The sequence below is a fragment of the Diadema setosum genome, chromosome 22 (genome assembly GCF_964275005.1).
Source record: "Diadema setosum chromosome 22, eeDiaSeto1, whole genome shotgun sequence".
Taxonomy (NCBI): Eukaryota; Metazoa; Echinodermata; class Echinoidea; order Diadematoida; family Diadematidae; genus Diadema; species Diadema setosum.
Window position 1 is genome coordinate 5203370 of NC_092706.1, and position 22593 is coordinate 5225962.

Below are 22593 nucleotides of genomic sequence, written 5' to 3' on the forward strand. Positions count from 1 at the left end.
CTTTTCATGTTTTTTTGCAGCATCCCACCAATTGTCCACAATTCAAGATGACATCAAGCCCAACGTGTCCAGCGCACACTCTTCAACACCAGCTGTAATCTCAAGTCTCTCGGTACCTCCATCACCTTTGCTGTCATCGGCCTCGACGTCGGCTCCCCCGCCATCGCCGTCGACCTCGTCCCTGGGCAGTCCGACGCCGAGCAACTGGGCGCACATCAAGTTTAAGTTGGAGAAGAAAGTGCCGCGCTCACCATCATCGTCGACCTCCCCGTCGCCGCACCACGTCTTTCCGCCGCAGCCGCCGTCGCCGCTCTCGGCACGCGATCAAGCCAGCAGGTCGTCTTCATCATTGCCGTCGTCGTCGTCGTCATCGTCGTCGTCTTCTTCGTTGTCAGCCCCTTCAGCGTTGCCTTCAAGCTCTGGTTCCATTCTCACATCAAGCATTCCACCGGTGTTAGCAGCTCCGCCAACGCACACGGCTGGATCTGTGTACCACCGGAAAGCCGAAGAAGAACTTGCCCGTAAGCCGGCGCTCAAAGCGCTCCTTCGTCCAGACATGATGGATCCAAATATGAACCTCGCCAACATGCAGCCAGGAGGTAAATTTTTGTTAGTTCGTTTTTTGTTGTTTTTTGTTGTTTTTTGATCAACTTCTCCTTTATCAATTTGCAAACACCCCCTGTTCATTTTCTGTAGATCTTCTGCGCAGCATATTTTGTCTATTTTACTGTCTCACTGCAGTGCAATAATCACTAGCGTGTTGATTGACCCTACCAGGGACTGGTAGCACCGTCATTCAACATTGCTTTGTAATAGATGAGAAGACCAAAGTTGGATACAAAGCAACAACAACAACAGCAACAACAGCAGGTGATGGCTGCGGTCTCTTTCTCTGTTTTTTGCTGCGGGTGTCCCATGATGGGTATCGGGAAGGGTGGAGGCGGGCGGGGGGAGGCCGGGATGAGGACTAAGAGGAGGAGGTCATAGGTGGGGCGGGAAAGGAGATGGCTTTGGAAGATCAACCTTTCCTCGGTTACGATTCAAGAATGCTGTGGGACTAAAGAACTCTGGGCATCTCTATTAACCCTTTACCTCCCAGACTATTGTCATAGTCATAAGGATATTAAAGGGATCCAGACGGCTTTGGGTTCGGCATGCTCAGTTTGAAAGTTTGCTTCCATCCGTGATAAGGGGTCTGAGGGAGGGAAGATGAGGTGAAGTGGGTTGCTAGGAAACATTCTTCACCCCTTACCCACCGCCACCACTGTCGTTATGCGTCAGCTAGTCCTCTGGTCTGTCCGATTGCAGAAACATGTATTACTAGGCCCGTCAGGGAAGGAAGATCGCAAACTTTCCCCCCTCGCTATCCCAGGGAGGGGTGCTTTCAGCGAGAATATATCCCGTGTGCCACCATCATTGCCTTACTTTGAGGTCACACCAGCATCTTCTTTCCTCTTTATCTATTTTTCAGGAATGGCACCATAGCGACCTGATTTTTACATTGTATGTGACTCATACACCACTTCTTATGAAATCATCATGGGAAAAAAAAGTAAATCTATAACCGTAAGTTTTTGGCAGATTTCATATCCCTCAAGGTGGCTGCCTACATTAGTAAATCACTTTGGAGGCGTCTTGAACAAAAGACGGGCTCATTTTCGCCGAGGACGTCTCGTGACTCACTGACGCGAATGCATTACGACATTGTCGAGCCAAATGCGAGTTTAATCTCTGTAGAGAGCATAAGAAGCCTTGAGTGTCTCCCGAAGTTATGCGAAAGTCTGACAGATCTTGACAAAAGTGCGGTCATAAGTGGAGAAGGGTCACAATCTTTTTTATGAAAAGCGGGAAGGGGGCTCCCACCAGTGGCTCTGGTCTTTGACCCTGGCCATTTTCCACTTGATTTCTTTGCTCTTATCTATTTTGTTGTATTTGCACCCCCAATGGGTAATAAATGCCGTCACGTAACATGACAGTTTCATTTCACAGTTTTCGTCTTCTACCTTCTGATGACATAAGTGGTGTTTTGTAATAACGAAAAGTCACCCCTTCCGTTCCCTCCCTCCTGAGCATGGGGGGGGGGGGGGGGGGTTGGGGGGGGGGGTAAGGGGAGAGTCAGACTTTTGTACGGCGACGTTTTTCGTGAGAGATGTCCCCAGTTTGGTCGCGCAGACGCGGGTGTTGAGGGAAAAATTTCTGGCCTGGAGGGAAGGATTAATTTTGGAAACTATTAATGGGACAGTGAAAATGATATTTCCCCTCAGAAAGGTCATTGTTGTCAGGCTTGATCGGAGGGGTTGGGAGCTTTGCTGTGCCTGAAAATAGTTTGTCTGGAAAAAGACAAAGAAGGAAAAAGGGAGAAATGGGAAGGACAAGCAGGAAAGAAGGAAGAAAAGAAAGAATACAGTGAGGAGGACGAGATATAATGTGAGAAATATTGATTGCGTGGAGGGAGAGAGTTTACCCAAAAGAAGAACAGAACACGTTGACATCCATTAAACTTGCAAATGCCTCGCTCACACAAGAGATGTATCTTTTTCATGTCATAATCGTTCAAGTGACTGAGAATGAATAGAATATCATAATTTTGTAATCATTATTACTTCAGTGTTAGTTAAGTTGTGTTATCACTTGAAGGGTTGGGAGAGAAGAAGAGAGAAAATATCCATTTTGCATCACACTGTTATCAGTGCCTTTGGATAGTAGACATGGTACACTGTAAATGTTAGATAATCTGTGTGGAAACTGAACGGCAAAGTGGAGTCACTTTCATGCCACTATACAGTGGTTTGACAGTGGTAGCAGCTCCCTTCTTGCCTCGCAAATGTCAGCCCTAGCCATATGTGTACTGTATATTATTTTCGCTTACAGATATTTTCACGAGTGAAGAGGTCACAGACATTTTCGCAAGATGTTGTTTTCGCGAATTGACACAGAGGCCTTCATAAGCGCACTGTATACTACCTAAATTAGTATATTGTGACGTTTTCGCGTGTTGTTAAATTCGCGGTCTACCTGTGATTCACGAAAATCAAACCCTCGCGAAAATAACAGCTTATACAGTATATGCATTTTACCATCTCCTACCCTCTTTCTGAAAATGTCGCAACAGTCCCCAGTGTCACAGGTATCACACGGAAGGTCGTGGCACTGAAATTGATTCTCCATGGCTGAACATTGTGACTGGTATCATAAACATATCACCATACAGAACCCTGTCACTCACAAGCAGCGAAGAAAAGGGTATAGAAAACATAGCTTTCGGGACTCAAAAAAAAAAAAATTGGTCGGGAGGAGACTCGGATGTCTTGAGTCGGGGGGTGATGAATTCAGTCTGAGATCAAGCTGTGCCTATTCCTGTTCCAAGTTCTAGTTGCCCCTCATGTGGAACGTTGATACAAAGAAGTAGTAGAAGCCTAAAGGTATGTTATTTGAAAGCCTTGTTAAAAAAAAAAAAAATCAGAGGGAAAAAGCAGGAGTAGAATGGGACTGAAGGAAGGTCGTCTTTTACCCCCACAGTGTCCATGGAAGAAATGGGTTTATCAATCTGGAGAAGGAATTTGGATAACCGAACGAATGAATGAATGAATGAGTAAGTGAGTGCTATTCATGGTTATCCATCAGTGACTGGAAAGAGAGAGAGAAATGAGGAGGTGGAGGAGGCATGGAGATGGAGGGGGGGGGGGAGGTAAAGTTGCAGGAGACGAGGGATGAATGCGAGTATGTTCACTTTCTGTGTCGCCCTCCAGGCTGCATTGGCCGCGTTCACGTCACAGCCAGCCTCTGAATGGGTGCACTCATTCTCTGACGTCATGGCCCAATTCATGGCTTCGTCTGAATGGAACGGAGCAGGGAAGGTTCTTAAGTTAACTCGTGCGGGGGCGGGGAATTTATGCCCGTCTGTCATTTCTACGAATTTGTAGCTCGCCCCGGTGGTGTGCCTTTAGACAGAATTGTTTTCCTCTCCCTGACTTCAAGCACGCTTTAGACGTCATGTGTAGTGGTCCATCGGTAGATGTGTATGTATCAATAGAGGGAAACTATGTCTTCTATTTTTCATGGCCCTGTTTCTAAGGAAGTATACCATCAGGTAGTTAGGGTGCATTCATGCAGGAGGCAGTTGTGTGTTTGTGATGGATGTTTCACGGGAATAAGATTTGCTCGTGACCGCCTCCCCTCTGTTCTCGCCACATTTCTGAGGAGATGTAGGAGTCAAATATTGCACGCAGATTTTGAGAACTAGCCCCGTCATGTGTGTATGTCGGGATGCAGGCGTGAAAGATGTTTTCGGCACCGGGGCGGGATGGTTCATGGAGATCCTTGACGAGGATCTCCTCAGTGACATCAGTCTGACAACTCCCTTTAAGGAGAGTTTGATATCTACTCTTCATCCATGCTTTGTGATCTTCAAGCTTTCCTGCAAGGGTGCAAGCAGTAGAGAGCTGGGCAGGGTGGGGTAGGATGGGGAAGGATAGGGTTGAGTTGGGGACTGGGATGCCTTTACATTACAAGCTCCAAACTTGCTAAGACCCAAGTTCTTTTGCCAGTGAACAAGGGAGAGGCTCTCTTCGTGCCCTGCTCTGGCCGCAATCCAATTCCCAAATTAGTTTGTGGAATGAGGGAAGATCGGGTGGTGAGGGTTGAGGGGGCGAGCAGTGTAAGCAGAAAAAAAAAACAAAAAAAACAACCCATAACTGTTCAGATTGCAATTTTGTCAGATATCGAGATGTGCAATATCGGCATTAGGAACCCGGCCGTAGCGGTGCCTTGTAGATGGTAAAATTCTCCCTCCGTGAGTGACCTTTTAATTTGTAGAGGACGGGTGCTCATAGACGTGTAGTAGATGAATTCATGAGATCATCAATCAAAAGTTGATTCATGGCCCATCATTCCATCTAAACCCTCTCTCTGATATGTGGCAAATAAAGATATAAATAATGATTAAATAATAATGATATAATAATTAGATAACAAATAATATAATCATAATGTAATAATGATATTATGATTATAAATAATGATAACAGCACACCTTTGGAAGTTTTGCCCCATCTTAAAACAGGGAGAAAAAAGGGAATAACCAGGGATTAATATTGGATGCTATTTATTTGTTGATTGAATAATAAAAACTAAACAAAGCAAAGAGGTTGACATGCACAACTGGAGAAAATTTGAAAATCTCTCTTCTATTTCTGTCTTTCTCTCTCTCTCTCTCTCCCTCTCTGTCGCTCCTCTGGAAGTCTTTTAATCTTTCGCAAGATTTCTCCAGGGGAATTTTAGATCAGAGGAGCACAGGTTGACTCTGTAGAAATTGCATTGTTTTCTTTGAAAATGTTATACTTGCAACAGGAATTGAATGATGCAGTGTTATACAGTATATCCAAGTGCTGAGGTTAGATTCTGAGACATATTTAGTGCGTGTCTGTTGAAAGCCTGATGCAAGTTTTGGTTTATTTTAGCGTTTGTCATCAGTAAATCAAGGCTTTAGTGCCCTGTGGAATCTAGGTCCGGGTGTAACATTTACAAGAGAAAGTTGACTTTTTACACTCTATGGAATCATCCCAGGGATGAGTGTTGACAATTTCAGTGCCAAATATCGAAGGCCGCTTTTTATCTACGATCTAATATCAGACACATTTTGCTTTGTATTCAAACTCAGTGCGTTTTTCTGTCGCAGAAAGGATCGCGAGGGGGCAGTTTATGTATCTAAAAATCTTTTCGTGTGGTACTTTGTATTCAAATTTCATGCTTACATCTATCACCAGAGTCCCTTCCCCTTTCCCACCGCATTAACAGCCTCTTGCTTTGTACAGGGTTTCACTTTGGCTTGCCCAATGTAGCAAGAATAAAGTTGCGCTCAGGATTTTACCTGTAAAATGCCCCCGCGTCATCATCACCGGCGGGTTTGATGAATTCCTCGCGGGTATGTGATGACGCGGGCGGCGCAAATATCTGACAATCGCATGGCACAAAAGTGAAGCTGGCAGATCGCCACCCACAGACAAAATCTTGTGGAAAACTTCGGTCGTAAGCCCGGCAAAGTCTATGTTTGAGGAATACCGGGGGGGGGGGGGGGGGGGGGGGGGGCAAGTCAATATGATTTCATATATCTATATCTGTCTTTTCATTTTAAAGCCTTACTGTACAGTCTTTTCCACATCACACACCACATTAGCTTAATTGCTTTCTGTACCATTTGGTACAAGTGTCCTACAACTGATTTTTTTTTTCTTTTTTTTCGCAATGGATATGCAGAATTGTGTAATCATAGTAACTTCAGGGGTGGCTGGTTTCGTAGTTCCGTTTCAGTTATATTTGGTTGTCTAATTATTTTTCTGCTCATTGTTTGTTTGTTTTGGTTTGGTTGTTTGTTTTTTGATTGTTTGTAGAAACTGAAAAAAAGCTGAAACTATATGTAACTTTTAGTGAAGTGCGTTGGCACAGAAGGAGTTGAGGGAGTACCTCAAGAAGAGAATCCATCTATGTTTTGAATCACGTAGGGGGTAGCCCTCGGTAATGGCACCCCTCCATACCAGCCATTGGGGCTGGCCCCATGACCCGAAGCCCATTTTTGGAGAGATAAAGACCGGTGGAGGAATGTGAGCTATTTCTGCCAATTTTCCTCCAGGCCGACAGTGACAGAACGGTTGTATCCTCAATAGGAATGTCTTCAGCTTTACAGGGGTAATGGTGGGGGGGGGGGGGGGGGGTGGAGGGGGTAGAAGGAGTGGGGGAGTATGCCCTCTTGTGGCAAGGTTTTGGAGAACTTTACAACTGTAGCTGGTCCAATGGTAGCAATCTGGAGATGTCGTGCAGGTCTAGGACTATCCTGAGGAGCTTGCACCAGTGTCATCTTCCACCTGTGCATTCTTCAGAGTTATTTAATAGGATAGTTGTTTTGTTTATTGCATTTTTTTTTTCTCTCATCACCAATCAAAAATGTAGTGCATTTTTTTCTTCTTTTTTTTTTAGGGAGATATATTAGGAATAAAATGTAAGAACAGAATATACACGTACAGTATTCATGTAGTGGCAGCTGGTATTTTGAGATAGTAGTGAGTGATTGCTGTGACAGTTACAGACTCCATGCATCTACTGCATTTTGTTTGTATTCTGTGATGTGTATTAAACCCTATCATTGGCAGTAGAGTGCAGATTTGGAACAGCAAATGAAATGTGCATTGGATTGCCTCTTTGAAAAGAATAAAACAAAAAACCAAAGTTATTGAATTCAGCTATAGAAAAAGGCTTGTGACATATATAGGCCTACTTTTATCCAAGCATAGGTAAAATGTTTGAAGGGAAGAGAAAAGCTAATTGACTCGCACGTTCTTCTGTATCAAAGAAACGAAAAGAGATGGTACCATTTTTCTGTATGGTGTCTACACATAACTTGTGTATGCTGACAGTCATGTCTGATTTGCTTTATTTCTTGCATGGTGGTACGTTGTGATGTCATCTTGTTTATGGATTTGATAAAGATCACTCTAGAAAACTTTTAGAACTGTGATATTTATAGAAATAATGCACTTTTAGTGGTGTTTCAACCTCCGCATTCTGGACTGGTGTCACATACCGCACGAGCCAGATCCCTCGCATATGGCGTCAATTTTAGTGCAAAGAATTATATTTAGCCGGCATCAGCATGTCAAGGAAGATATTTGGGGAGAAGGGGGAAACGTTTTACTCCTAATTATTGTTGCATTTGCCACTGCTGTCAAACAGTGCAAGCGGTGACCTTTAGGTTTAGAAGGCTTTCCAGCGTGAAATATTACTGGGGCACGAGATAATTGGATTTGCATGTTTTCCCCAGTTTTTTTTTTTTTCCTTTTTCTAGGGGGTTACCCCCGTTGTGTTTATCATTGGCGACGAAGGTCATCCGAATCCGGAACTAGGCATCGTGACATTATTTTGGCGTAAGGGAAAGGGTAGGAGGGTAGCGGAGCGAAAATGACTTGATTTGATAGGCAATTGACGAAATGTCTTTACGATATCTGGATATTTCCATGGCAACTTGAGTTAGTATTGATTGCATGGTAATGTATTCTACTGGATCAGTCAGGCAGGTTTTTTTTTTGTTTCTTTCTTTTCTCGCGTGTGTTCTTTTAGGGCTCTATGGAAATTTTACCTGCAGAGTGGGATATTTATTCCACATCTTGTCGGCAAAATAACGTGCTGACCTTGTGGCGAGGTAGAACAGAATTGGCCGCATGTGTTTTCCAGTCGTTGAGACATGGGAAGGAAAAGCTAGCTGTTTGTGAATGCCATGTCCTGCTGCTTGACTGCGAGTCGCCACGCATCTTGAGCTTGTCGACGGGAATTCTGCGAAAACGTCATTGACAGCTTCTGAGATTAGTTTTGCCAACACATGAGGCAGGAAAAAAACCCACACACAATTAGCCAGCCCTATCATGTGTTCCGGGCACATCGAATTGCCTCATTGCCGCAGCCTCTTTTGAAACGAAACAACATTGCCGGGAAACATACATGGCTTGTTCAACTGTCTGTCCAAGAGATCGCTTATTGGCGGGATTCTCCCTTGGTATCAGACATTATGAGGGCTGTATGTTTGTATGTGTGTGTGTGTGAGTGTGTGTGTATGTGTGTGTACATAAATGTACATGTGAATGAGAAGTGATATTTTGTTGTTTTGTTTGGCATGTGTAACTCTGCTTTGTCTTGACCTTTCTTTGAACTCCAGACTTAAATTTTGATGGTAATTTGCAAAATGATGCTGAAAAAAGAAAAGGATGAAGGGCAACAAACTTTTTCTTTTTTTTTCTTTCCCCTCCCCTTTTTTTTTCTCTCTCTCTCTCTCTTTCTATCTCTTTATCTTGCGTAGTGACATTTTGACATAACATCCATGCGTGGATGCTCGACTGTGTCGGGGGTGCGAGGGGGCTTCTAGGGGTTTTACGCACAAGAGTGTTGTCTATAACCCGAGAGTGTTGTCAGCAAGCCATAGTCGCACGCTGTCACTTTAGTGTTACCCCCTTACACAAGGGGCCTGGGCTGTGTGGTTGACTCTATGCCCTAGCTGTGCTCCACTTGCTTATCTTGACCCAATTTTGGCCTTTGTCCTCAATTCCAGAAGGAGGGGGGGGGGGGGGGAGGGGGGAGGGTAGGAGGATAGGGGAAAAAAAGTCCAAGCCAAAACATGACTCGGCCGGCCGGCCGAGAGTGATAGAAATAGGACGAGGCCTCATCGTCAGGGAGAAGAGATGAGAGATGTGTGTGTGATGGAGGTAGATGGGTGGACAGGCGGACAGACAGCGAAGAGTAGTTGAGAAAGATGGGGGGGGGGAGGATTGACAGAACGTCAGTGCCTGGAGTGAGAGAAGGTAGGATAGGTATGCAGGAGAAGTATGGAGAAAGTGTTTGAGAAGTAGATAAATAGATAGATACAAAGAAAGATGAATAGATAGAAAGATAGATAAATAGATAGATAGACAGATATATAGAGAAAAAAAGAGATGGAAGGAGTGCGAGTCAGTGAGCATCATTGATACACACACATATACACAGATTCAATTCAATTCAATTCAATTCAATCATAATTTCCAATCAACGAAAATCAAAACATAGTACAAAGTAACATGTCATGAAATAATATTGTTCAAACATTTGCAAAAGATTCATGAAGTATCCGAGAGAAATAATATAACAATATATATATATATATATATATATATATATATATATATATATATATATATATATATTATATATATACAATAATTAGGAGGAACAATGCTTCAATACTTCGTGGGTGTGTGGAAAATAGATTCGTTTATGGAAAATAGTGATCCACTAAAAAGCAAAGCTTGTGGGACGTGGATCGCTAGATAAATAATGAGTAAATAATATATTATTCGAGGGTTTTTTGTAACTACATGTATTGTATTGATATAGATTAATTAAGTCATTTGTAAAGATATACATGTAGTTATACTGAGATACGCAGGTTGGAAATAATAAAAAATAAACTAGAATATACAGATACAGATATATATATATATATATATATATATATATATATATATATATATATATATATATATATATATATATATATATATATATATAGATAGATATTTGGACAGTGCAGATTAGAAAGGGAGATGGGAGGAGATGCATTAGGATGAGAACTCTGAAGGAAGAGATAGAGAGACATGTAAAACAATATAGTATATGATAATGTGCATATGAATATATATATACACGTACATATATATATATCTATTTATTTATATAGATATAGATAGATAGATAAAGATAGAGATATAAATCAGAAGAGAAATGGGGAGGTGGGGAGACAGACAAAATTAAGAAGTTTCGAAAGTCAAAGTAAGATTAAAAAAAAAATTGCATAGAATATCCCACTTCTTAGTCACAGTAAAGTATGAATAGAAAGAGAAGGGGGAAGGGGAGAGACTGATATAGTCAGACTGAGACTCACTGAGGAATACAAGAGGACTAAACTAAGAAATAAGCCAGAGACAGAGGGCGATATAGACAAGAGAGACAAGAAAAAAATATACTAAGTAGCTAGAGTGACTGAAAAGGAGCATGAGACAGCACGATCATGTAAGGGAAAAAAACAAAAAAAAAAACAGGCCTGGTCATCCTCCCTCCTTGCAGAGATTGTAAGGCGTGGGCTGAGGGATCAGACACGAGGAATAAAAAGATTAGTGACAGAATGGAGAAAAAAAATGAATGCTTCAGGCACTCTTTGATTCTGCAGGGGGTGAGAAAAGTCGGAGAAGACATATTAGATCGTCGTCGCAAACAAGCGAGGAGAGATCAAGACGGAAAGGCTGAGGTGGGCCACGGTGAGCTTTCTTCAGAAGATTAGCCAAAGGAAGTGTAAAAAGGGAACAAAAGGAGTAGATGATTTGAATTGCAAATTAGAGATATCTCTAGCAAGATGTAGTGGGTCCGGTAGAATGGATATACCGTACCATAATGTGTTGTAAGTAAAAGGATCTCCCGATCTTCAGAAGATGTGAAGCAAGTGTAAGCGTTAGTTACTTAGTTATTGCGATCACTGTCTTTGGAACAATGTTTTGGTGTGTTTTACATGATGATATCATATTTATAGTCTGTTTTTTGTTGCAATTATAAGTTGTTGCTTTTTTTTGTCAAGCTGTTTACTTCTGTTTTTGTTGCAACTATAAGTTGTTGTTTTTTTTTTTTGTCAAGCTGTTTACTTCTATGTAGATATGATGATTTTGGGTTTTTTTCTTCAACTTGTTGATTCCTGTGGATGCTGCTGCTAAAGAGTCTCTTCGGTCAGGATGGCAAGCAGACAAGCACAGATGGCAGAAGAGATGGAAAGATGATATGACCCGTGCTGATGACTCCATGAACCTTTTGCCTGTAGTGAGATGATAATGGAGAGGGGAGGGTAGTGAATGGGTTTGATCGTCAAGGCAACCGCCTCACACAGCCATCACCCGCATCCCCCTGGTGTATTTCAACAAATTGTCTTGTTTGTCAGATGGGGTTACGAGGATCGCCGTCAGATGCTGAAATCCTATCCGACTGCGACCTCTCGCGAGTTCTGTCTCCGAACCCAGCGGCCCGGGTCACAGCGCTGTGGAAATGTGATGGCGAGAAAGACGCCCCCCCCCCCCCCCCCCCACCACCATCACCCTTGTTTCAGGATTCGGGTTCATTACCGTGACCGCACACGTAGATGCTAGCTGATCATTGTGTTGCTGTCCTGAACGCTGTGATATTATCGTGACGGCAGTCAGGGTGAAAAGCCCTATGTGGAATGACAAATGAGCAGCTTTAAAGCGAGCACAAAAGAAATGCCAGCTTTCGCCTCCATACACACGCACAAAGGGCTGTGTTGACTGTATCCATTCGAACTTCAAATTCACCCTGATCGTTGCCAAAATGGTGCGGAAAAATGGAAAAACCATTTATTTGCTCGCTGGTATTCATGCAACTTGTGCGTAACAATGAATTGTTATTCCTGTTATTTGCGTGTACCGGCTGCTATTACTCTTCGTTATTTAGGTGAGAACTTATGTCACAACAGTGGTAATGTACATGTCTTGCCTGCAAAAAAAAGGGGGGGGGGGTGCTGAGAGAGAGTAGTCTCAAAGTACAGGCATTACTAAAAAAATCTAAACTATAGACATTGAGATTGATTTGGACACCAAGTGATCAATTCGTCTCTTGCAAGGGTTGAGACAGTGTAATGATTTTTAGTTTGTATCCATATGGAATGCAGAAATATGTGACTCTTTCTAGCTTGCTCTGCTTTGTATGGAGGGGTTTTTGACTTGCAAAGTTCGAACTAGATTTTCAGTGTAACTGTTGCATGAGATCCGTGTATTAGCCTAGAATCGATCAGATGTTTGGTTATGTAGGACCCGTCTGAAATGCAGTGGGTCATCTCATCCATGATGTCCTGTGTTAACCTCAAGGTGGTTGCCTTGGTTACATTGATGATGTAGTAGTCATATGCGTAGAAATCCTCACGTATTTGAAGTTTTGTCGATTGGCTTTGAGAAGAAGCAATTTATGTTTCTTTTCAGGATGGGGTAGTGACTCGGTATTTAAGGCATCACCTGTAGCAGAGCTCTTTTGGTCCATAATTTTCCAGAAATTCCTTCTTTTTTTTTCACAAAGATTTGCCTCATTTTTGTGTGTTCCTGTATTTCATCGTACTCGCAGAGTGGCATTTCTTTATGGGGCACATTCTCATCAGAAAGGAGAGGGAAAAATGATAAAATAATAAAAGGAGTTGTGTTGGAAAACTTTGCAAAAAATATGCTGCTTAAAAACTGCTCATCCATTTACAGCAAGTCAGTGGAGTAAAATGTAGAAGGGGGTGGGGGGAGAGCTGAGTTTTTCGATTGCAGCAGGATCTTCGCCAGGAGGCAGAATGCAAGGGGTAGGGTTTGGAAAGTGTTGATAGAAGTGTTGTCTCCCAGTCTGGCCTGATTTGAAAATTTCATGATGTGTTGCCTACATAAAGGCCCAACATCAAAATGATGATGTGGGACTGTTAGATTGGGATTTGTGTGTTACAAAGTGTGTGCCCAGGTAGCAGTAACGCAAATAAGACATAAAAATGCAGTTGTGAGATTGTCTGTGTGTCATAGAGATGAAGCCTTGAATGATTAGGGTAGTCCAGCATGCCCAGTGACAATGCCAGATACTGGTACAGCTGAAGAAAGAAAATTGAATCAGAAGGGATAGAAACTATGGTCGATTTTGCAGATGACATGGAAGAAAAGGGCTTTTCTGTCTGCAAAGCAAGACTAACTTCTATTTTTAGTCTTCAAAGGCATGTCACGAAACGTTGCAGATAAATTGGGTGAGTATTTTTCTCGTTCCAAGGCATTGTTCAATTTCATCATGGTATGTTTTTAACTTTGACATAACTTGAATGGAAGACTACAAAGGGGAGAGGGGGGGTGGGGGAGCGAAAAATTGTGACAAACATATTGTTCTTTTTCAGATCAGACAGCGGAGATAGAAAATGTAATTCTTTTCTTCATTTTGTTTTCCTCCCAGGATGGAATAAAGACAGTGAGTGGCACAGAAAAGACAAACAGCTTATGGTTCTTTTCCCCCCAAGTGGCTTTAGGGGCATGTGTTTGTGCCTTTGTTATACTAGAACCCCTCTTTCCATGGCTGGCTTGTTGTTAAAGTGGGTAATGAGCTCGGCAGAAATTGATGCTGCTGGGAAATTGAAAACAGGGGCCTTTGTGCCTGGGTGATATTGAACTTCTCATCTCTTTTTTTTTTTTTTTTTTGTGGGGGGGGGGTTGAAGTTAACAACAACAGGGGGATTTCTCCCCCAGCAGAACACTCAGTTTTGATGCCAGTTTTTGCATCATCTGACTCTACAAAATGTTTGTTGAGTATACATCCCCCTCTATCCGACCCCCTCCCCCTTTTTTTGCTTTTGTGGCAGATTGTAGAGGAAGATATAAAGCTGATGGGAATGAAGTATGAGAATTCTGGCAGCGTAGATTGTCTGTTACGATTGGCAAACTCTGTGCGTGTTTGTCTGTCTGTCCGTTTCAGAGAAATATGAATGAGATGTGATTTTGACGTCACAAAGATTGGTAGCATTAACCTCCCAGTCTTGTAGCAGGGATGTCTGTAAGTGGAGATTGCCATGCGTGCGTCTGTGTGTGTGTGTGTTTGGCGTCATCATTTTTGTGGGCTCTTAAAACAAGGTAATGGCTGTGTGTGAGGGCATTCGGCAGGGTTATTTTGCCAACAAGGCAGGGGAGCAGATCCGTGGGAATCGTCAAAACATTGGATGGCCCAATCAAGTTGGGCTGAGGAGCGGAAAAGTGCAAGGGGCAATTTTCGGAAGATTGAGATGGGTTGATATCTACGTAGATGTATGCACGAAGCAAAGAGCGCACATTGATTTACGACAAAGACATACATATACACACACGCACACACACAGTGTGTAAGTATGCATGCAAACATGCAGAGAGACTCGAAGAACATGGGATACACAAAACACGACAAACTTGATAAACACAGGACGCTGAACATGGATGTCACACGCTTCGGTATTGCCGATAAGACAAGAAGCCGCTTCATTGCTCATAAGCACAGAACGCAATGGTACCCTTGTCCATCAACCTACAGGCGCTGTCAGGGAGTTGAGTGTGTACGGGAGTGAAAGTGTGTGTCTGTGTGTCTGTGTAAGTCTGTATATGTATTGTGGTGTGTGTGTCTGTGTATGAAGCCAGACGTACACGTAGGTCAAAGAGCAAACGCAGTAGTTCATTTCCAAAGCCCACCAGTGGGGGTCTTTTGACTCTCCCCACAGCCGAGCAGACAGGCGGGGCAAGGGGCAAATCGTGGTGGAATAGGAGAAGTGGCCACACGGCAGCCAGCGAATGGTTGCGGCATATTTCAGATGTCTGTGCTTTTTGTGTGGGCCGCCCGCCCCGGTATTGTTGCCAGAGCAATCTTATAATAGGAATGGCAAATATTAGTTGTGGAGCAGTGGAAACCAAGAGGCGAAAGGGAAGGGGGGGGGGGGGGAGGGAGGAGGGGAAGGGGTGGCTGCATAGTATTTTAAACAATATTTTGAGGGGAGGGTAGTGAGCGTAGAGCAAATGGTATGATTTAGAAAGATTATACTTTGCTTAAACATGTAGATTCTCTGCTGATTCTATCTTGAGTGTTACACAGAACTATTATTAGCATGCTAACTAGATTTTAGTGAGGGCTCATTTCACAAAAATGAAAGAGATGATATATTGGCAATAATGGTTTGAGATATTTTTTTATTGTTTTTAGGAGGTAAATTCAAAACAAAGATGAATTGAGGCAATACCAGGTATGAATTAATTAGGTTCCTTGATCAAGATAGATAAAAAAAAAAAAAATAGAACACACAAGAAGCCATGTTTGGAAATCACTTGTCAATCCCCGACAGTCGTGTTAACGGATGAGAATGCCTTTGCCATCATTAACATTCTCATTTTACAGTGCAGTGCTGTACAGTCAATCTTGCACCTGACCCCGGGTTGGTATTTGACCTACACATTGGTCCAGTGCTAGATGTGTATAGTTCATTACACAAGCTGTTGGCATGCACGACAATGACTCTGTTTTGAAAAACAAAAGAGATGGAGGGGGGGGGGGGGGATAAATGATAGACCTGTACCTTGATGTTCAGATATTAAGCAGGACGCATACAACTAGATGTAGCTGTAATGCTGTTTATTGTGGTTAAAAAGTTGGTGTGGCTCACAATCTTAACCAGTATAGAACTACTGTACATAGACAGAATGTAACTGGTATTATATGAAAGGGCTATTTTAGTCAGGTCAGTTATAGTGGTCGGTCAATTACACTGGTCTGAGCACAGTGTGGCAGACCATTAGCCCGCGAGAAAGGCTTGCTGTTACTTTAGACGAAAAGCAACAATGAGAAGGGCAGGAAGATTTTAGTAGCCGAGCATTTGGCGAGAAGAAGAAGGGCTGAAACCAAAGTGTCATGCCCTGTAAGTTGAGTTGGAAATGAATGTCATGAGAATACAGATTGCCCAACTTCTCGTTTTTGTATCACATTGTGACCCTCATATTGTCTTTGCTAATTGTATGTGTTTATTGATGTGTTTATGTTTGTGAGTGTGTGTAATGAGAAAGAGAGAATTGTAAGCCAAGTTTGCAAAGTGTCCCCACTGTAGAATCTTGCAGAGTGCATGTCAGTGTGTGTATTTGGACCCACTTTGTTACCACGCAGTTCTTCAAGGCAGTGCACGCATGTAGAATTCATATTGCCCCTGTGCCATGTGCAGCCGTTGTACTGTAGCCCAAGTATTACCGGCCTTAACTATTACCGGCCTGCCAGAACGCAGAGAGCAGCTCTAGTACAGAGGAGAATGGAACTGGAAATATGACAAGAGGGGGGGAAAAGCGGGGAGAGCGCTGGGAGAGAGAGGGGGAGAGAGTGCGCGAGGGAGACAGCCCGGGTGTGGTTTGCTGCTTTAGACCCTTTTGACTCGCGCCGGCGAAGAATAAGAAGAATGGGAAATGTCAAGTCTCCAACAGACCCTGACAGCATCAAGTGGCTTTAGAATGATTGTTATTTATGCCTGCTTGCTGGGGGTAATAATTCAGGGTTGGTGGGTTGTTGTTGTTTTCTCTCTGCCCTCCTGGACCAACAAAGATAAAAAAAACTAAGTATAGCCAGAGCCTGACTTTGGTGTCACTGGCCACTCTGTCATATCAGTGTTATGTCTCAGGGAACAGGTGCAGCACGCTCATGGACAAGGGGTCTGTGTGGTCCGAAGACTACACCGGGAGCTGAGTGAACATAGCATTTGCACAGCTGGTTGGGATAACATCGTACTTGAACATTGACCTCAAGTGACCTTACAGTGATTAGACTCTGCTGGATGACTGCATTGCTTGAGCCTCCCTTAGTCTCTGATCAAGTCTTGGGTCTTGGGGTTTATTTTTTTTTCTTGTCAGTGTGAACCAAGTTTTGTGCTTGTTTGTATGAGTGTATGTATGTGGCCCGTTAGTCTTCTCCTTTGCTTTATGATTCCAAAGTATGTACTGCATGTTGCAGCTGTGCATCATCAGAACAAATGATAGGCTGCATGACCTTTTTATCTTTCTTTTAGAGTTATGTCAATTTTGTTGTGTGGCTATTACAGATATGAAGGAGACCCATTTAAAAGGATATAATTGGAAGAAGTTATGTTCTTAATGTCAAAATTTTGCTGAGTCAGCAGTGACTCTGGAAATGCGTGTGTGTTTGTACTTTCCCAGACTTTGGAACATTCGGATGTGCATTGTAGTATTGAGGGCCAGCAGACTGATCGCAATTTGTGCCAAATGTTTGTTGTCATGGCGACCAAGGTGTATACACCTCTAGATTTAGGTGTAATTTGCCAGGTAGCCTCTGGTACGTGAGGAGGCACGGGGGTCGACGTGGTGGCTCTTCCAATTCTTGTGGTTGATTTAGAATTGGCAGCAGAGGACTAAGCATGCAGATGGTGCAATCATCCCGGTATACAACATGTGCTTTCAGTGGTGCCTGTAATTTGTTGCAGGGGAGAATATTAAGTTCATACATGCACCCCACAGTACGCAGGTTTGGGCATGGTATAAAGCTGTCCTCGTAGAAAGTCATGAACCTGACTTATTTCACAGTTTTCAAGGGTGAGGATGTGGTTCAGCCATGTTCCTTGGCAGAAGTACATTTTCCTTTCTTTCTTTCTTTCTTTTTTTTTTTAGCGGGGGACACTCATTTGTGGTTGACACTTTAAGATTGCAAGGAACCCCTAATTACGAGCCCTTGTCTTCACGATGATTAAGACTCGATGATGTGACTGCACGAAATATCGCCCGAAAGGTCGCCGCAAAAAACGGCACCCTTAATTCGCAGCCTTGTGGGAGCTCTCCCCTGCCAGCGCTCGTAGGGAAAAGTTTGCGCTTATGGATCTAATTTGTCTCCTACGCCGTTCGGGGGCACTTTATCTCTTGACACAAATTTAGAATGTGGCATCCACTCACTATTCCCAGATTGAGGCAACAGGCTCCTAAAATGATCCAAAGATGTGGACCCAGCGTCTACACGCAATTAAGAGCAATTTGAGTTGACACTTTCAAAACAGTGCAATCGACTTGTTTTTACAACAAAATTTTCCACCGACTTAAAGGTAAGGTGTAGAGGTGGGATGAAATTCTGCTACAAATGTAGTTTAGCATCATATTTGATTTACAGTGTAAGATATTGTTGTGTTACTGGGGCAATATGACCCACAGTGAAATCGTAGTTATTCTGTATCGTGAATAGTTTACTGAAAACAAAAAGAAAACAGGGTTTCATTCTTCATATTTGTCATGAATTTACACTAAGTGGCAGAAGGAAGGATTTGTAAGATCTGAAAGTACATTTCTTTTACTTTGGTGTGCATACTTGAATGCTGCTTTCCGAGTAGAAATATTTCAGGGACTCTAAATAATACTGTAAAACATGATATTTTCGCGGCATGAAATTTTTGGGGAATTGGAGCCGACAGCCTTATCTATTTCATTTCGCTTTACTTACCTATCGATGTAATAATTGCCATTCTAATGCCGATCAGTGATTTGCCTCTAACATTCAATGCGTGTAGTGTAGACAAGAACTTTCATGTGCATATTAATTTCGCAAATCTTTTCTCGCGAAATTTGCGAAATTGAAATGCACGTGAACATTCCTCCTTTTACAGTATCTCGTAAAACGTTAAAAGCTGAATCCTCACCTCGACCAGTACTGTACAGTCCCTTTAACTCTAAATAATGCCTGAGGGAATGTCGTGGACGACATTTTGAAAGACTGCAACAATTTACCTTCTATTTTACAAAGAGTATATATATGTGCGAAAGTAAGAACTATTCCAGAAATCTCTTATAATTTCAGATTTTGAGGAGGAAAGTTCTGAATAGGTGATTTTCTTTCAAAACATAGTCAGCGCATTGCTTAGTTCCACATTCCTACATCCGTGGTGTCCACTTCAAGTATGTGGAATATTTAGCAACTTTTATTGTGATTTCATAAACAAATTTCCTAGTTGCAATTTGAGCATGAGTACATTTTTGGAAACATAAAGAGTCTGAACCATTTAAAACAAGATGCAGCAGTTTCTGTAATAATATTTATTCTTTCCTGGACTGTAGTGGTATGTTCACATGACTCCAAAGAACTGCACCAGTCAGAAGTATTTTAGCGTGGGAAACAAGAATCAACGTTACTCTGGTGGTTTGGATAAAACTTTTTTTTGTCTCTTTAGAGGGAGGGGGAAGTTTGAGTGGGAAGAGTCATTCAGAGGCAGAAAGTTGTAACTGACAAATACAATAACTGCCAAAAATGTATTCTGTGAGCATACAGAGTTCTCTTGTTACTCTCTTGACACTGTATTAGTCCTTTCAGATCACTATCTCACATTATTGTAAAGTGAAGGACTTGTCCGTAGTTTTTGTCAGGATGAATGGAGTATCCATCCTTTTGAACGACACTCTCCTACAAAACATCGTAGGTGTCTAACTGAAGTTTGCACAAAGTCATTACATTGTGAGTGACTGAAATCCCGCAGCATGTCATTTGACCTTAGTACTATCTGGTACAGTAGACTCTACTAAAATTGTCCATTAGGCATGTGAAGAAGTGGAAAGACCCCCCCCCCCCCCTCCCCCCCAAAAAAAAAAAAAAAAAAAAAAAGAAAGAAAGAAAGAAATGGAATTCAAAGAATAGCCTAATTTTTCGCTTGGATGCTGTAGCTTGTTTGGCAGTTTTTGTGCAAAACATCATGCGTACCTTTCTTCTCATCAACTCTATTGGAAGCCTCGGCAGGGGGCGACTTCTTCAATACACGCAACAGTCAAATGTGATTATCATCGCTACATGAAGGGATTTCTGATGGAAGAAAACTCGTAACTCCACAAGCAGGTGGTATTCTTTACTCTTTGTGTGATCTCAGGATTGTTTGGTAATGTTAACGTTTATCCGTGGGACTTGCTTGCATTATCCACGTACAGTACGGAGCTTGAGCCATCTCCCTCTTCAACTCTTCAGCTCAGTCTGATTCTATTCTCCGTTGTGAGCGAACAAAGATGAAGTCTAAACATGAAACATATTTTTTTTTTTCCCCATACACAGTCTCTCTTTGTCACCCTTCCCCCAGCCTTTCTTTTTAAAGAAGCCGGGAGGAGCGGGGGGAGATTTAAAAGGGGCTAAATTTAGCGCGGGTCACGATGCACGGAGGGGAAGTGTAGCATTTAGGCGAGGAAGGAAAGTGCATTATGGGACATGCGCGTGAAGGAATGTAGGCTGTGGAGGCGAAGGGTGGGGCTGGCAGGCCGCTCGCCTGATGTGTTTGAGGCGGAAAAGTGTTAATGAACGACTCGAGATGCAGTGATGTCTGCAGTATATATGGAATGGCCAGGCTCGATGTGTGATGGGGGGGGGGGGATATTTTTTTGGGGGGATCACATATAAATAGAATAAAGGCACTCCTGTATGGGTGCAGTTACTATGTGTATTTCAGTGAATTTATGTAGCCATCATCTCAGTAAGAACGTACACAGTGTATTTGTTAAAGCTGCCAAGTGTTTCTGCATCTCGAAGAAAACTGTGATATTGTTTCATATCCTGGCAAGCATATATCAAATTCTTTCTAATTTGTTATATATTTTTCCCTATTGAGGGATATCATATCTTCCATAGGACTCTTAAAACCGTCTTGATATTTGATTTATTATTATCAGCAGCCCCGTCACATGCATTAGTCTGTCTCACTGATGGAGGGTTAAAAAGAAAAGGGGGTAGCACTTGCTAGCAGCCAGCTGCCATGTTCATCGTTAGGAAAGTCGTTTCCCCATACGGTTTCTGTTAATAAGTTTGGTGCACAGAAAGTGTATGCCATCTACTTATCCCAGGTATTGAGTATCCTTTATTTTAACATGTAAACCCCATGAACTTTTGATTATTGGTTTTGAAGCAAAAGAACATTTTTCAGTGCTGCACCAAGTCTGTAGACTTGTGTCCTTCATACAAAGACAAATATAGATTTGTGGAGTAACGCCCTTTTGCTTTACAACCAGTGATTATACAGCTAGACCTTTTTCTTCGCCTGTTTGTCCAGCAAATATGGTATGAAACCCCACAGACAAACTTAGGTATGATGCCAGAACAATTTTGTTCTCCAGACCCTGCAGTCTTTCGGAATTATTTTGAATTATAAAAAAAAAAGGAAAAAAAAAAAAGAAAAGAAAATCCCACTTCCATCCCCGCTTCAGTCACACTTTGGTTGACGTAGTGACGGTGATTCCCCACGAGAACCGGTGTGTGGTCCCGCGCCGGCGAACTTTTCAGCAGTGCTCAGACGGAATTGGAGATGAGTGCCTCTTCCGCTCTGGTACCTTGCGTCCCTTTGCTGTTATCCAGCCCCGCGGAGTCGCCTTCACCCCCAACCCACTTGCTGTTTTGCGTGCTTGCGTGGACCAGAAGTAGTTCACTTTTTCCACTTTGTCTGACTGTCGTGTCAGTGACTTCTAGGTACAGAGGAAGAGATGGCCAAAAAATAAACAAGCACTGAGGGAGAAAGAAAAATTGAAAAGAAACAACCTTTATCAAAGGTGTAAGTAGCTTACCTTATTGATGAAGTATAAACCCCCCCCCCCCCCCCCCACACACACACAGATGTATTTCTTATGATACTCTAGTCTTGTCTGTTGCAGGCTTATTTTTGAGCCAGAGGCTTTTTTTTCCAAAATTATGTCAAACTCTATGCAGTCTTTTTTTCCCCCTCAACCACATGACGGGTAGAATTACAGAGCACTCGAAAGAGTCCAGCCTCTTCCGCGAGTCGATGTGCTGCATACGGAAATTGAAGCTGCAATTATCCGTTCATTAATCTTTTCGAGTTCCCAAACTTCTGAAGGGTTTGTAATTTCAGACTACTCCACCCCCCCCCCCCCCACCACCACCTCCAATGTCGAGGTCAATTGCCTTTATCGCTGGACCTTTCTTCCTTCCCCTCTGTTTCTCCCCTGAAAACTGGACGGAGGTCAGCATAAAGTGACCCACATGTTGATTTCGTCTACAGTGGAATGGGAATGGTGTGCCGGCCTGCTGTTTGTGACCGGACCGGGAGCACATTCCAGATATTATTCCCGTACAATCATGCCTCGTGCTGTTGGTACAAACCCCCCAAGATCACCGTGATACAATTCTTGTCCTTTTGGAAGGATCGGAGTCGGCGGCGTGCCGAATCGGAGCCCATGGCATGGGGTCTCTAGAAAACGAACCTGTTCATGAGTCACTTTTTTGCTCATTTGCTATTCAATGATGTCTTGCAGCTGGAGTCATTAAGATTAAAACACTTAATACGCATCTTTTGCAGTTTTGATTGTTTTGTCATTGTAATATATTCATTTGTGTGTCCTTTCTTTTGCAGAATCAGGTATGAAATATGAAAAAGACGGTAATGAATTAATTTCACTATGTGACTGTGTGAAAAATAAGACCACGGCAATCAGATACAATAAAAATACCATTTTCTAGGCATTCCAACTGTTATTCCCCTGTGTATTC

The 22593-nt window shown here is 42.7% G+C and overlaps 1 protein-coding gene across 3 annotated transcripts in view; it reads left to right on the top strand.

Moving 5' to 3' along the window:
• LOC140245434 (retinoic acid receptor alpha-like) overlaps nucleotides 1-22593 on the top strand; it is a 101762-nt gene that overhangs the window by 46617 nt on the left and 32552 nt on the right. For 2 of the 3 annotated variants that reach the window (XM_072325013.1, XM_072325014.1), the window contains exon 1: nucleotides 436-599. The exons of the other annotated variant lie outside the window; for it this stretch is intronic. In XM_072325013.1, the coding sequence (XP_072181114.1) occupies nucleotides 557-599 (43 nt within the window). In that variant the 5' untranslated portion in view covers nucleotides 436-556. Of the gene's footprint in view, nucleotides 1-435; nucleotides 600-22593 lie in introns of those variants that run through there. 3 annotated transcript variants of the gene reach the window in all.